At 39.4% G+C, this 16,753-nt stretch overlaps 3 protein-coding genes across 3 annotated transcripts; all 3 read right to left on the bottom strand.

Annotated features, from left to right (window-relative positions):
- Positions 1–7: 7 nt before the first annotated feature.
- Positions 8–2,119, bottom strand: LOC108564890 (cytochrome P450 4C1-like; the record flags this gene model as incomplete). Its single annotated transcript, XM_017924089.1, has 11 exons — positions 1,891–2,119; positions 1,726–1,832; positions 1,576–1,669; positions 1,336–1,521; positions 1,207–1,276; positions 1,012–1,138; positions 805–963; positions 677–745; positions 448–616; positions 213–392; positions 8–156 (listed from the first exon to the last, which is right to left on the bottom strand). Coding segments are annotated over exons 1-11 (1,476 nt in total), but the record flags the coding sequence as incomplete, so codon positions are not given.
- Positions 2,120–2,284: 165 nt separating this feature from the next.
- LOC108564894 (cytochrome P450 4C1-like) lies at positions 2,285–5,267 on the bottom strand. Its single transcript, XM_017924093.1, has 10 exons — positions 5,008–5,267; positions 4,845–4,951; positions 4,725–4,788; positions 3,960–4,145; positions 3,834–3,903; positions 3,652–3,778; positions 3,421–3,582; positions 3,202–3,270; positions 2,795–3,140; positions 2,285–2,745 (listed from the first exon to the last, which is right to left on the bottom strand). The coding sequence occupies exons 1-10, from the start codon at positions 5,180–5,182 to the stop codon at positions 2,588–2,590; spliced, it is 1,464 nt and encodes a 487-aa protein (XP_017779582.1). The 5' UTR covers positions 5,183–5,267; the 3' UTR covers positions 2,285–2,587.
- A 4,615-nt stretch (positions 5,268–9,882) lies between these two features.
- On the bottom strand, positions 9,883–15,882 carry LOC108564895 (solute carrier family 26 member 6-like). The gene is made up of 13 exons (XM_017924094.1): positions 15,849–15,882; positions 13,680–13,786; positions 13,463–13,624; positions 13,287–13,397; positions 12,080–12,249; positions 11,848–12,012; positions 11,589–11,690; positions 11,350–11,483; positions 11,126–11,288; positions 10,890–11,066; positions 10,556–10,828; positions 10,133–10,496; positions 9,883–10,080 (listed from the first exon to the last, which is right to left on the bottom strand). Exons 1-13 carry the CDS (start codon positions 15,854–15,856, stop codon positions 9,929–9,931), a joined length of 2,088 nt encoding a protein of 695 aa, XP_017779583.1. The 5' UTR covers positions 15,857–15,882; the 3' UTR covers positions 9,883–9,928.
- Between the last annotated feature and the right edge of the window lie 871 nt (positions 15,883–16,753).

The raw sequence follows: 16,753 nt of genomic DNA, 5'->3' as shown, positions 1-16,753 counted from the left end.
ATCTTTTGGTGATTTTCACGTTGTAGCCGTCACGCAACCTCACGGAGATGTCGGCGTGGAACTTAAGATCGGGCATTTTTCCGGGTGCGGAAAATTTGAATTTCGTTAGGAGGCGGATCATGATCGTCTTCAACGCGACCAGAGCGATGTGCTTTCCTGCAAGAAAACGTTCAAACTTGAATGTTTGCGTCCTGACGTAGCATTGAACTCACCGATGCACGAGCGCGGACCAGCGCTGAACGCCAAATAAGCGTACGGATTCCGTTTCTTCACGTTCTCCTCCAAGAAGTGATCCGGATGGAAATGTTCCGGGTTCTCCCAGTGTTCGGGATCCCGATGGATGTCGAATATCGGTATGCAAATTTCCGATCCTGGAACGATCGTGTATTCGCCTGCGTAGGAAGGATCAAGATGACAATTAAGTAAATTGAGATACAATTACATTACCGATTTGCATCTCTTCGATGCATTTTCTGATGATGAACGGAGCGATGGTCGCCAATCGCACGGCCTCTTTGATGCACATGTCCATGTACTTGAAATCCCGCAGTTCATCTTCGGTGACATCTCGCGGTTCCGGACCCAGGATATCGTGGATCTCCTTCAACGCCATCTCCTGAAACGACAATTATGTAATGGACTTTGACGCTGATTTTACAAGCTTATTGGTGCTGACCTGGTGCTCCTGGTACATTCCGAAGCAGACTACAAGGATACTGGACGTTATCGACATAGTATCTTCAGCCTGAAATTTAACATTTTTCAAGTAACTTGAATGAATATTTGCAAACATTTCTAACTTACCGCAGTGAAAAGCGTCATCAACTGATAGATCATGTCGTCTCTGCTGGTAACCATGCCATCATTGACAATGCTCTGATTCATTTGGTCGACGATCGGCATTTGTTCATGGTAATTGTCGTGTTGCAAGTTTTTCAAGCGTTCGTCCGATGCTGCCACAGCCTTGAAGGGAACAGAAAATTAACGGATTTTATCATCGTTTGTACAAACCTTCGTGCCGAAATCCCACATGATCTTTTTAACGCGATCGCGTTCAACTTTGTTGCGGCTGAAATGATAGATCGGAGAGAAGAGCAACCATGGTTTGACCATCCGTTCGTACACGAGTTGATAGGCCCTGGAAACAAAAGTAATACAAATGTCACTTTTTTTTGTAAGTGATGATCCCAAGTACAGGTAAGTTACTTTTCGATCGCGTGCGAAATATCCATGTTATTACCGCGCTGACTATCCAGTTGCAAGCCGTAAACGATCTCTATAATTAATTCCAACGATTCGAAAGAATAAAGAAAAGTTTTATTTTAGGCGCTTTACCGGCGTTTATATCAAAGCAGCAGGTGTGGAAGATCGGATAGATGTCGTGCAGATCTCCGTCCACCAAATTCTCCAAATTGGAGACCAAAACGTCCACGTATCTGTGTATCATTTCGATTTTGCAGAAGGAATACTTCAGGCTGAACATCGGCTGAATCCGTTTGCGATCCTCCTTCCATTTAGCTCCTGTCTCCGTGTCGTTCAAAGTAATTTACTTAATGATTTCTTTCAAAGACTCACCTGAAGACACGATCAGTCCGTTCCCGGTGTAATCCGAAAACGTTTTGTAGTAGAGGTCGCTCTTGTGGGCCAGTTTCGTGGAGGACATGATCCTCTGAAAACCATTACTTTGATCATACAACTTCAGCGCTTCCAACGGATTGCAAATACCTCTACGTGTTTGATGTTTGTGAAGAACAGGATGAGCCTCGGTCCCAACCATAATCTTGGCGGTTGCGGCCAACGATTCAAGATTTTTCGAACCCTCTGGAAGATTTCTGCAGAAGAAATATAGTTTGGAGTTCGTCGAGCATCGTGTTTTTTTTTATCATTTACTCATGTGGTGGCAGTTGAAGCTCAAAGCGTTCCCGATGATCGGAAGAGCCGGAGGACCGTCGAATTGTCTGGCGCACTCGTGTAACTTTCTTCTGGACCAAAAGAACTGTACCAGCATCGTCAAAGGAAGGATTGACAGTAGAAAGAACGCGTACCACTCGTACATCTTTGCAGATCTTCACTCAAAAAGAAAATTCGATCTTTCGCTTCAATTGCGTTTCGATTTCATACCGCGAGTGAGACACGCTGCATACCGTCTCTTAATTTATTGTTTTTGGTCGTGAACCTCAACGTTTGGGTGGGAGAGAATTAAAAAAAGAAATAGCGTTAGTGGAAGTAGCGTTATCGTAAAACAATTACCATTAATCTTGATGCACATAAATTAACAAAATTTATTTTTAATAGTTCGTTCATTATTGCGAGTAATTGAAAACTTTAAAGCGAGAACTCAAAGTCCAAAGGAGTTAAACGAAACCTTAATTAAGTGTTATTATTTTCATTATAAAAATTTGAATAATTCATAAATGTGTAATGACATTAAAGTTTAGAAGAAGAGGATGGGTGTTTGGGTAATTTTCTATTCTGATGGCGCGTGTTGTTCGCTATCATTCGCATTTATTTAGTTTAGTTTCATGGAAAACGAGTGTGCACTTTTCGAGTGTCGCAAGTTTTCTATTTGTTCCACTTTCTGCGATGGTCAATCCCGCAGACACAAGCTGAATCCGTGCAACGATGGTTTCGGATAGGAGGGATTACCGATCCGCAGATCGTGAAACTTTCCATCGGCTTCGATCCTGTACCTGCTGACGATTTGCGATATGATGATCTTCAGGCCGACCATCGACAGCAGACGTCCTGAAAACAATGAGATGCAATTGGTTGTGTGCATGTATAAAAGATTTACCAATGCACTCGTGTGTACCGGAGCCGTGCGATTCATTTCCACTTTTCCGCCATTTCACGTTCTCTGGAAGGAAGTTATTCGGGTAGAAGTGGTCAGGTTTCTGGTAGGATTCGGAACGGTTCATCCAGTAGTTGGGGATCAAGATCGGGCAGTCCTCTGGTAGGGTAACGTCGTCGCCGAGGTCGACGCTCTCGGTAAAAGTCCTTATCGTGAAGCAGCTCTTCGGCACAAGACGCGTTGCCTCGAGTATGCACATCTCCAAGTACTTCAGCTTGTACAAATTCTCGTACTTGAGATTCTGCAGGTCTTCACCCAGATTCGCTCGGATCTCGGTTGCAGCTCTGACCTTGACCGTCGCACACTTCAATTACCATCTGATTCGTAATAACACTTAATCTTTCGATTACCTGACATTCCGGATACATCCCGAAGCACACGCAGACGTACGATGCAATTAACGCCGACGTCGAAGACGCCTGAAACATCAAAAATCCAAAACCAATCAAATTTTATGCAGCTACAAATGAATACTCATCGTTGCACCTTAACCCGTAATAAGCATTTAAATTAAACACGTGGCATTATGAGTATTCATTTAATTGGTTGGAAAAAAATACGATGTGTACCTCGATATATATTTTCAGAAGGTAATCACGAAACTCTTCGTTCCTCATTGCCTTCCTGTTGTTCTCGACGAATTCCGCAATTCTATCCACCAGAGGAGTCGCCCCGGTCTTGTTCTCCCCGAACACGTCCAACTTCCTCCTCTGCCAAGATTTCCTGATCACCTGTAAAATTCCAATTTTCAACAAAACAAGAGCAATAACGAAATATCAGTTTTATCCCCGGACTCTCACGTTCTGAATGAAATACGACAGCATCTCCCTCGCATCATTAGATTGTTTATAATGATCGGTCATCTTGTAAAGTGACCAAAGATGTAACCACCTGAAAGCCCTCTCGATGTCCCTCAACTTTAGCACGCTATAAACAAAAAAAACATGAAACAATTGACTTTGACATTTTGAGTAGAACTAACGTCTCCATTGCCCAAATCAAATTCCGATTGCGACCGTTCTGACATCCTATCACCTTTCCGCACAGAATCTCTGCAAACTCGATATTCAATATATAATCAAAATTATTATTATTTCAAAAGTTTTACCTCCGTAAATGTCCAAAAAGCATGGGAACAGATACTGATGCACGTCGAATTCTTTATTGTTCAAATGTTTTTCGAGCAGAGTCGTGCAGATTCTGCCGTGCTCCTGAAACGTCGCGATATTATCGATAGCGAACTTAACGTTGATCAACGGTCTTATCAGCTTCTTGTGCATCCTCCAACGTTCATCTAACCAAGATGAAAAATCATTTAAATTTTATTTAATAATGAAACTGTAAATATAACATGAATATTTATATTTAAATATTTCATCTTCGTATATTAAATTCATTAAAAAATACAAAAAAAAAAGTTTAGCGAAGGTTACATAATGTCCAAAGTGTCTCAATTAAGCAATGATAATAATAACTGCGTATACACATCTCGTAACATATATTTATAAGGACGTTGCGCGATTGACCTTGCACATAAAACATGGAACATGTTTTTTTTTGTTTTGTTCAAATTAAATGTAACGTATTTAAAGAAATTGCGTTATAAAAATGAAAGTGCAATTTATGTTCATAATTTTTCATAAACTTTGATAGACGACTTAACATTAAAAAATCTTGTTACAACACTACTTTTGCTGAGTGAATAATGAGCAAATACATTTTCCTTACAGAGAAAACGATATTGTGGATACATACAAAAAAGTGTTAGTTTAGAAGTATTAGTTTAGAAGTGTTTTAAAAATTTACAATAAAATTGTACATAGTTTAAACTGAAATTATAAAATGATTATTGTAGGCAACCAACATTACTCACCGGTCTCTTTCTGATTCGAATCAAAGACATCCACGTATTCGAAAGCAGCAGATTTTGAGATTTTCTTCAAGTTTTAAATTACATTAGGTTTTCTTTATGCAGTTTAACAGTTACACTTACGTCTAGAACAGCGGGATCGCTTGAGACGACGATCAATTTGGGGCCGAACCAGAATCTAAAAGTTTGTGGGAATTTGGCGACAATCCTATCGAAAAATTGGAAAACGTCTGCAATCGATGATTTAGTGTTAACGAATTGCAGATTTATATGATACAACGATTACTTTTTCTGTGCATAAAGAATGAACCCAGATTTCCTACGAGAGGGATCAAGGTCGTCGGTCCTGGGAGCGCATAGGAGAGCAGATAGAGACGTCTTCGAGAGAACAAAAATATTGCCAAAAGCGTTGCCGAAATCACGGCTAAAGCCACGATCACATAATGGTAGTAACTAACCATTTTTATTATCACGTTCACTCGCGACACCGGACGCAAGACTATAGTTACTTAAGTCACTTCAATGTACGAACAACAATGATCGTGTACTGCGACATCCAAAGTGCAGCAAATACAAAATAGCAATTTACGGTTATTTTTCGCAGGCTTAATTACATACCAATCGCAATTGTTTGTTTTTTTCTATAAATAAATGAATAATTGTGACAGCGTTCAGAACAGTGTGGATTTAGCTCCGTCCATTTTCTGGTATTTGATGGCCACCTTCTCGTCGCTCGCCGATTTCCGTATCCTGCGATCCTTGAACATCTTCAGCAGATCCAATTTCGATTTTAGCTTCGCGCTGAAGTTGGACAAGCTGCTGCGACTTTTCGGCGGGTTGAGCGGCGTCTGCACGTTGCATTCCTCGAAGCTCGCATTGTTCGCGTCTTCTTTTCGGTCGAAACAGATCTTGTAATCATCTTTGGGGATCTTCCAATCGGATTTGACGTCTTTCGTTGGGGGTGTGTACGACCAGCCGATCTGCGACGCCCTCGCCACCAGTTCGGATTTCCGCTTGTAGTCCTCATCGAAAATGTAATCGTCGTCGTCCGAGAATTTTACGTAACTGTTGTCGGATTCTTGGGAGGATTTCGGCGACGATTTGAAGAACGTTTCCTCGATCTGCGTGGAAACCGATTGACAGCACAGCTTGAATCCCGAGGATTTGCTCTCCTTAACTGCATCCGATAAGGACGTTTGCGTCGAGACGGATTCGGCGAAACGTTTTGGTAAAACGGTCTGTGTGGTAGCGGTTCTGGATTCTTCAGGATCTGTTTGTGAAGCAACATCTCTGCAGAAGTCGATATCAGGCGAGGTTATGAAACTATCATTGGAATCGCTTCCAATGATCTCCTCTTGCACCAGTCTTTCGCTCTCGACTTCGACACTTTCTTTGATTATCTCCAATGAGCGTTTTCTGTTATAACGAGCAAAGCACAGCGGACTTTTCCGAACGCACAGAAGCTGCAGTTCGGGCCATTTAATGAGCATGTAGAAGATCAACGATCTGCACGGTGGTTGAATACCCTAAAACGAAAGCAAATTAACTTAATTTAAAAAAAAACTTAAAGTCCAACCTGTGGTTGAATCCTCCGGGATTTGTGTAGAAACGACGGCCAAAAATAGTTGATCAGAGCGTTCGCCGATTTTCTGCTCAATTTCCCATCGCGCGCTGCAATTAAACTCCGGAAGAAATTCATCAGATATCCGATGAGAAGAAGATTAACCGCCGGCAATTTTAACAATTCGCTGTTGATTAAATTAGTTAACAAAATATAACAAACTCTCGGAATATTCTTACTCGGTCAACAACTCGATTAAATACAAATTGGTTTCTTCCGCTTTGAACTGCGTCTGCATGTACTGCTGGCACCGCTGCCCCAGCTTCTGCCAAACAAAGTGTTTTCCATCCGTGTACTTCGGGAGCAGAGGAATCGGCAGAGACCTAAGGTAATGCTTCAATCCGGACAAGAGCGTTTCCAGTGGCATCAAATCGATCGGTTCGCATCCCTCCAACGCAACCTGCAGCCTCAGACATCCGCCGCCACTCAATTGCCGATCATCGCTGATTCATCATAAAATGCATCATCATCACTAAATCACCTCCCCAATTTCAGGAAACTCACCTCAAATGATGCTCGATCGGCTCGCCCGAAAAGTAGAGAGCCTCGTATATTGACAGAAACAAATTCTAAACAAGAAAACAAAACATTTTTTTTTGAATACGTCCAACAACCACCAAAGCTGTTTGAAAAAAACCTTCAGAGATGGATGAATATCGCCGCCGGGAAACACATCTTCCAGCGGAACACCGAAAGTTAACCTTAAAATAAAGTAGAAAATAATCTAATGATTATTCTATTAATACACTCACCTTGTATCGCATCCAACCGCTTTACTCTTCGATAAAACAGTCATTTCCGTTTGACTTTTTCTAACGTCACTTTCCCAATTGTTTACGTAACTTTCGTGTTGTTTCCGCAGCGGGATCGCTGGAGACGACGATCAATTTGGGGCCGAACCAGAATCTAAAAGTTTGTGGGAATTTGGCGACAATCCTATCGAAAAATTGGAAAACGTCTGCAATCGATGGTTTAGTGTTAACGAATTGCAGCTTTATATGAAATAACGATTACTTTTTCTGTGCATAAAGAATGAACCCAGATTTCCTACGAGAGGGATCAAGGTCGTCGGTCCTGGAAGCGCATAGGAGAGGAGATATAGATGTCTCCGAGAGAACAAAAATATTGCCAAAAGCGTTGCCGAAATCACGGCTAAAGCCACGATCACATAATGGTAGTAACCAACCATTTTTATTATCACGTTCACTCGCGACACCGGACGCAAGACTATAGTTACTTAAGTCACTTCAATGTACGAACAACAATGACGGTCTGTGTGGTAGCGGTTCTGGATTCTTCAGGATCTGTTTGTGAAGCAACATCTCTGCAGAAGTCGATATCAGGCGAGGTTATGAAACTATCATGGAATCGCTTCCAATGATCTCCTCTTGCACCAGTCTTTCGCTCTCGACTTCGACACTTTCTTTGATTATCTCCAATGAGCGTTTCTCCGTCCATTTTCTGGTATTTGATGGCCACCTTCTCGTCGCTCGCCGATTTCCGTATCCTGCGATCCTTGAACATCTTCAGCAGATCCAATTTCGATTTTAGCTTCGCGCTGAAGTTGGACAAGCTGCTGCGACTTTTCGGCGGGTTGAGCGGCGTCTGCACGTTGCATTCCTCGAAGCTCGCATTGTTCGCGTCTTCTTTTCGGTCGAAACAGATCTTGTAATCATCTTTGGGGATCTTCCAATCGGATTTGACGTCTTTCGTTGGGGGTGTGTACGACCAGCCGATCTGCGACGCCCTCGCCACCAGTTCGGATTTCCGCTTGTAGTCCTCATCGAAAATGTAATCGTCGTCGTCCGAGAATTTTACGTAACTGTTGTCGGATTCTTGGGAGGATTTCGGCGACGATTTGAAGAAAGTTTCCTCGATCTGCGTGGAAACCGATTGACAGCACAGCTTGAATCCCGAGGATTTGCTCTCCTTAACTGCATCCGATAAAGACGTTTGCGTCGAGACGGATTCGGCGAAACGTTTTGGTAAAACGGTCTGTGTGGTAGCGGTTCTGGATTCTTCAGGATCTGTTTGTGAAGCAACATCTCTGCAGAAGTCGATATCAGGCGAGGTTATGAAACTATCATTGGAATCGCTTCCAATGATCTCCTCTTGCACCAGTCTTTCGCTCTCGACTTCGACACTTTCTTTGATTATCTCCAATGAGCGTTTTCTGTTATAACGAGCAAAGCACAGCGGACTTTTCCGAACGCACCGGAGCTGCAGTTCGGGCCATTTAATGAGCATGTAGAAGATCAACGATCTGCACGGTTGTTGAATACCCTAAAACGAAAGCAAATTAACTTAATTAAATAAAAAAACTTAAAGTCCAACCTGTGGTTGAATCCTCCGGGATTTGTGTAGAAACGACGGCCAAAAATAGTTGATCAGAGCGTTCGCCGATTTTCTGCTCAATTTCCCATCGCGCGCTGCAATTAAACTCCGGAAGAAGTTCATCAGATATCCGATGAGAAGAAGATTAACCGCCGGCAATTTTAACAATTCGCTGTTGATTAAATTAGTTAACAAAATATAACAAACTCTCGGAATATTCTTACTCAGTCAACAACTCGATTAAATATAAATTGGTTTCTTCCGCTTTGAACTGCGTCTGCATGTACTGCTGGCACCGCTGCCCCAGCTTCTGCCAAACGAAGTGCCTTCCATCCGTGTACTTCGGGAGCAGAGGAATCGGCAGAGACCTAAGGTAATGCTTCAATCCGGACAAGAGCGTTTCCAGTGGCATCAAATCGATCGGTTCGCATCCCTCCAACGCAACCTGCAGCCGCAAACATCCGCCGCCACTCAATTGCCGATCATCGCTGATTCATCATAAAATGCATCATCATCACTAAATCACCTTCCCAATTTCAGGAAACTCACCTCAAATGATGCTCGATCGGCTCGCCCGAAAAATAGAGAGCCTCGTGTATTGACAGAAACAAATTCTAAACAAGAAAACAAAACATTTTTTTTTTGAATACATCCAACAACCACCAAAGCTGTTTGAAAAAACCTTCAGAGATGGATGAATATCGCCGCCGGGAAACACATCTTCCAGCGGAACACCGAAAGTTAACCTGTAAATAAAGTAGAAAATAATCTAATGATTATTCTATTAATTTAATCCACTCACCTTGTATCGCATCCAACCGCTTTACTCTTCGACAAAACCGTCATTTCCGTTTGACTTTTTCTAACGTCACTTTCCCAATTGTTTACGTAATTTTCGTTTTGTTTCCACAGCCACTTGTTATGTTTACAAACAAAGTTTTGGGTTGGCAATTAATTCGAATGCGTGCAAATTAAGTTGCCTACAGCAGTATCACATTTAAATAATTAAAAACGCGCGTTGGAACAATAGCGATTTGTAAATATGTAAATAATTTGAATTATTAATGTTTGCATTCGTCATTCGTTAATTTAAACCGGAATAGATGAATGGAATTTAGATTGGGAGAAAATATGCTTCATTTGAATAATAATCGTTTAAAATATATATATTATGTAAAATGTACACTGTCACAGTGGACACCGAGATATCTTATGGTAATTACTAATGCTAATTGTAAGTCTTTTGTAGCTGTTAAAGTCTTATCGTGGAGACGAGCGTGTCGCTGCTTCCTTGGAATGTGGATGAACCGAATTGGACGGCGTCGTGGACTGTTGGGAAGATTTTGTAGATCATTGATTTATCGTTGAACAAGTCGCATTTGCTCATCGTCTCGTAGACGGGTTCTGAAAATATTTGATGAATAAATAAAATAAAAACAAATAATAATTTTTTTACCGGAACATCCTGCAATGTAAACAGGAATTTCGATACGTTCGAATTCCTGCGAGAGCAACTTAAGCATCGTTACGCCAGATGGGTCTATGTAGCTGAGAGCGCTGAAATCTAGTATCAAACACTTCATGTCGACGTTGCTTTTGTTCGTCAGCTTCTTCAGTTTGCTCTTGATTTTGTTGGTGGTACGTTCGTCCTCGACTTTCTCCATCTTCAATTTGAGTTTCTCCACTTTATTCCTGATGGCAAGTTCCGTCTGAGGATACAGATTGAGCACTTTGAAGAGCTCGGCTTTGAAGAAGTTCTTGGAGGCGAAGTTGATGCTGCCTTGATAATGGAAAATCTTGATTCCGCTAAGCTCTTTCACCTGCAAAATAATAGTTAATCAAATTATTGGTTTCGTTGCAGAGATTAATAGAAACGTACGCCTTTGTATCGTTTCGTGTCCAGGTAGAGATCGGTGTTGGGGACCCAACCTAAGAGACAGGTGTAAGGTCTGAGGCCTAAGAGAAAGATGTAGGCAAGGGACATGACCACGCCGACTAACAAACCGATGTCTGTGGCGACGAAGACGACGGAGAAGAACGTGACCAACCAAACTAAACCATCGAGTTTACTCAGAGACCAGAACTTGCAGAAATCCGTCACCTTCATGAGCATTCCTTTTAGCGCCACGATAATCACTCCGGCGAGGACGCACTAAAAATGAAATATTATTTGAAAATTAAGAGAATTAAGTAAATAAATGAAAAGAGCACACCTTGGGTAAAGGTTCAAAGTACGGTCCAATCCACATGAGAACCACCAAGAGGATGCCCGAAGACACCACGGAGACCAATTGGGTTTTACCGCCCACAGCCACCTGCACTGAGCTCCTCGAGAGGGACGCGGTGAAGGGCATGCAAGAGAAAAATGAACCAATCAAGTTGCCCATGCCCTAAACAAAAAAAAAAGGCTCCAATTAAATGACGAATCATTTGACCTTGCGAATCTTACTTGAGCCAAGAGCTCTTGATTGGCGTCAACCTCGTAGTTGTACTTTTGGGCGTAGATTAAGCCTAATGAGAGGGAGATCGTGTAAGAAACTATGGCGATCATGATGCAATCGATCCAAATGGCTTGGATCAAAGAGAACCTTGGTAATACCGGCATAGGAATACTATGGAAACAAAGGATAATATACGAACAGTCAGATAAATGTAAGATGGTTTTCTGTTTACCCTTCTGGTATGTGTCCGACGATTTTTATCCCGTAAACGTCGTGCAGATTCATCGTGTAAGAGGCGACCGCTCCCAAAATTATGGCGATCAGCTCCATCGGGATCGGAAGCGAACATCTCTTCGCGACCTTCGGCTGCGGACACAAAAATTAAGGTAAGTGAATATAGTTTAAAGCGATACTTGCCAAGTAATCCGCGCAACGATAATTACTTGACAAGATGCGAGTGATTTAGTTTACTTTAAAGAATTCATTGATCAGCGAGACGAGGATGACGATGACCGTGACTGTGACCGTTGCGTAATTGATATTGACGAAGTTATCGATGATGTTCTTGATGGCCTGCAACAGATAAAACAGTAATAAAATTGGCAAATAAAAATCAATTGAGTCTGAATTATGTCTCCGCCACGTGTTTATTTATTTATTTTTTACTCGGAAGGCGAATTGCTCCCATTTGTCAAGAGTAGGCTTGAATGGATCTTTTCACTCGACTTACGTAATAGATTTCGAAATACCCGCGCTGCTTGGGGCCTTTTATGCCGGACGCGTCTTTCAGCATCGCGACGAAGACGTGGAAAGCGGAGCCCGTGGTGAACGCGCTCACCAACGTCTCCGAAAGCAAAGAAGTCACGATTCCTAACCGGAAGATGTACATCAGGATCTGCGAAAAAAATGATGTTATTTTTTAGCTTCCTTCTTTTGTTTGTTTAATGAAAGTCGATGATTACCTGAAGCAGCGCCACCACGAAAGTTACGGCACAGGCAACTTCTATGGGGCTGTAACCAGGGTTACTAGGATCCACAGAATCCAAAGGAAGATCGCGGGAAGCCATGTAGCTGGGATCGCTGTGCTCGATCACGATCTTTCCAGTCATCAAGCAAACAATGGAAAAGGTACCTACATACCAAAAAAATAATATAAAATTGCAATATTACAAAATTGAATTTACAACATTCCAACTAGAATTATAAAAATGCAATACTATAATTAGATTAGAAATGAATGAAGACTCGAGTAATTCAAAATATTCTTTATTTGAATTAAAATAATTCCAGGTTTAATCTTTTCTATACAGATGCATATTCCGCGCTCTGCATATGACGTCGCATGCGTAAACAACTAAATTACAAACGTGAGTTACGTAAATCGGAAATTTTACGGATTGCGCCTCGGTTTACCGTGGACTTAGCGTGGATTAAAGTTTTATTAACTGTACGAAAACAACAAACAGATTTCGTGTGATTAATTTTATTCTGGAACTTCTCGGCCAAAAGAATTTGTACGATGAACGACGATCCTTTAACGAATTGCAATAAAGAAAAAATGTGCAATGAATTGTAAGAAAAATGACTCGAGTGACGATGAGAGAAGTCCCGGATTTCGGGCCTTCTAAATCATTTTTAAAACTTGTGTACACATATTATGTGTACTTTTGAATATGTTTCACTATACGAGTAAACATCCGGAAGTTTTGGAACTGGTTAAACTCGTTAAGCAAGGTTTCACTGTACACGGTTTCAATTTTTTAGTATGTAGACTCATAGTTTGAATATTTATACTTATTGTAATATTTATCAAATTATTAAAATTAATATTTGATAAAATACATTAGAATGATTTATTTATAAGTTAAATAGTAACGTTCCTTTTATGAAAATTAGTGATATTTTTGTTACTATTACTGGTTGTATAAATTTTTTTTTTGTGGATTTTTGATTGAATTCTGCCAAATTGCTTTGAACATTGATGATTGGAATTTGACAATGATTTATTCACTCAGGTATCATTTTTAAAGTCGTCGTTGCTAAGTGCTTGTAATATCGTTTTAATGTGTCCTGTTAATGCTATAAAATGCAATGGAAATTGTCAATTAGCCATAGAACGAAGCCACTGTAGAAATACAATGAAAATCGAGAAAAATTGAAATGACTCACCCATGGAAATGTGCTTGGAATCGCCGAAAAGGAAGTACACTAGATTTGGAAAGAAGGCCATGTAAATTCCGACGACTGGAGATACGTTGCCAAGGAGACCATAAGCCATACCTGAAACAAGAGAAGAACGTGAAGAAAAGTGTCAGTTGGATTTTTTTTTTAATTTGTGATCACACCTTGCGCAATTTGCAGGATGGCAATTGTAAAACCGGAAATGAGGTCGGAGGTTAAATCGCTCCTCCATTTGTATTTGGGTAACCATTCCAGCACCGGGATGCTCCTCTTCAGCGCATCGACTGGCTGACAGGATTGGCATGAACCTACGAACTTTTTCAAATCTGAAAACAATATAACAGTTCATTACCAAATTTCTTGACAGTTTATTATTATTACAATTAGGTTTGTAGATTTGATACTCGTAGTCTTCACGTAACTGTTGATGGTCGTAAAGCGGCCGCTCGATCTTCACCTGCGGCGCGTTCAAATCGTCCATAATTCTTCTGGAAAAAAAAAGAAGAAAATCTTAAACATTTCAACAAATACTTGTAAAGAATTTACGCGTACTTCAGAAAACAATCTCTCAACTAAATACTGTCAATATTAGTTAAGCGTGTTGATGTTCCTACTGCGCGTTTCAAATTCTTAATAACAAATAAATAACATCGTATAATTTTCAACTAAAATTTAGTTGTTACAATTACCGTTTTTTTTTTGTTTATTTTGTTTTTTTTTTCTCAATGCATAATTGACCAATCTAGAAAAAAAAATGAAAATAAAAATACGAAACAGATTCGTTGCATCATGAGAAATTTGAATATCGAATGTAGGAATTAGATATTCATGGTCATTCCGGAATTGCGTTTAAAAGTGGACCGTTTTTTTTCCCTCCTAAAGATTTCGCGGTACTCCGGGTCTTTGATAACAGGCCTGAAAACTTGCTTTCTTTTTAACTTTCAAGGATTAAACACTTAAGAATCGTACAAAAATCATAGAGATTTCTCTAAATTATGCGCGGAGATAACGAGGTTAAAAAACGTTAATTGAAAGCCGAAGAAGGCGAAACGGAATCAACTGATCAATAAAATTATGCAGTCAAGAACGAGACTGTTTACCGATAATTCTCATGTCAATTCGTTTCCTAACTGCAATTACAGTTTGTTTTAATTTTATCCATTTTTCAAACTTTAAACTTCCTACTATTACTATAGTCATAGTAAAATGTTTTTTATTTGAATATCACAACTCTTATGATTGACATGATTTAAATGTCAGATTGATATTTCTGACAATTAACTACTGTCAAATTACTTAACGTCTATTTATCCCGTAGCAATCAATTATTTCGTCAAAGCTATGACTATAGTCATAGTAGAATGTATTTTATTTGAATATCACAACTCTATTTATTGACATAATATAAATGTCAGATTGACATTTCTGACAATTAACTACTGTCAAATTACTTAACGTCTATTTATACCGCTGCAATCAATTATTTCGTCAAAGCTATGACTATAGTCATAATAGAATGTATTTTATTTGAATATCACAACTCTATTTATTGACATAATTTAAATGTCAGATTGATATTTAATGATATTTAATATCAATTATTTCGTCAAAGCTATGACTATAGTCATAGTAGAATGTATTTTATTTGAATATCACAACTCTATTTATTGACATAATTTAAATGTCAGATTGACATTTCTGACAATAAACTGCTGTCAAATTACTTAACGTCAATTTATGCAATCAATTATTTTATAGACTGTTTTAGAAAATAGACTACTTTTTCTTGTAAATACATTTGTTGGAAAATTGTATATTTTCATAGTTGATCTATTTTTTTTAATTTTCTTACTAACTAATTTAGATTACAGATTACGAAGTTACTATTGATTAACTATTGTTTCTATTTCAGTTTAATCTTTAACTACTCGCGCCGGTGTAAAAATTACACCAATTTTCTAAAAAAATGATACCACATCTATATTTTCTTTCCCCCATTTATGAAACTTAACGTAACCTATGACCAAAGTGTTTACTAAATGCTGGTGCAATATTGTGTTGATTGCGGCACAAAGAAGTTGTTTTTGTGCATGTTTTTTGTAGTGTTGGTGTAATAACGAACGATGCTGATACATCTGCTCACGCTTATGACGACAATTCTGATTCAGAAATTGTTATATTAATGTATTACAAATAGTTATGAATCTATTAAAAAAGCATTAGTTAACTTGAAAATGGTCTTAATACAATCATTTATACACTTTGTTTGGTAGTAATACATGTGGTGTATGAAATACACCACGCGAGTAGTTAATAAAAATTTCAGTAGTTAAATGAAACTTTAAAATATTTCAACGAGGTTATACAAACTATTTGACGTTACGATGTTATTAAAAGGTGAATGAAACAATTGTAACAAAAAACTAGTTTACTAACGTCGTCTTTATTGTATTATTAAATAATGATTTACAATGAATGCGTTTATTGACTTATTTGATAATTTGTTGCGAATCAATTTTAGATTAAATTTTTGCAATTTAAAACACTGACCTGACCATTGTCGGAGTGGTTTATTGGTCCATCGGGTTGTATCTCGAAGAACACTGAACCTCTCGATTCGATTTCAGACCATTCGGGCGCATTAAACCATGACGGACGGAATGGATAGTAGAAGAGAGACATTGTGCGAACGCCTCTCTCGCGCGCGCCTTTTCGATTTATCTTATTATTAACCTTTGCTTTGCAAAGTTTTCTTTCCTCGTTCTCTTAGCCGCACACACACACATACACACTTGGTCAACTGCACAGATAAGGTACACACCTTCTTCTTCCTCCACATGCATCACATACACATCGCGCAGAATGCCTCCGGGACAACGCACATTCGCTCGACCGCATCTGGTTCAAGAATGAAAAATTTTGTAATTGTAAATTTTTATTTTTTTTTTTCATTTCGAATCGCGTGTCCCAATAACTCCGATTAGTTAATTTCATGACGTGCGCGATTTGCAAGAAGAATTGAAAGAGATTTTCTCCGTTCTCCCTTCACGTGATTCAACATATGCTAATTCAATGTGCATCTTGACCGAAGAAAATCCAACAAACAAAATTACTCAATCGATTAACTTTACTTACGTGTCTTAATTTTTGTCGTCTTTTTAAAGCGTACAGTAAATTTGCAAATGATAACGTTTTCGCCTTCGCTTCAAACAGCTGCTTATTAGGAATGGAAAAAATTTTGGCGTTTGTCATAAAATATACGTATGCGGCTCTTATTTAAATGACGCTTCACCTGCGATAACAACTACAAATGTACACACACACACACATTCAACAATAAACAATTTGATATTTGCTTTAGTTAAGGTAGTAGAAAATTTTGCTTCCAATGCGTCGCAGAACGAATCAACTTTTTCGAATTTATTGGAAAGATGCAAATATTGCTACAGTGCAAC

The sequence above is a fragment of the Nicrophorus vespilloides genome, unplaced genomic scaffold (assembly GCF_001412225.1).
Source record: "Nicrophorus vespilloides isolate i.1.1-1 unplaced genomic scaffold, Nicve_v1.0, whole genome shotgun sequence".
Lineage (NCBI taxonomy): Eukaryota > Metazoa > Arthropoda > Insecta > Coleoptera > Silphidae > Nicrophorus > Nicrophorus vespilloides.
This window is presented reverse-complemented; position numbering and strand designations above follow the sequence as displayed.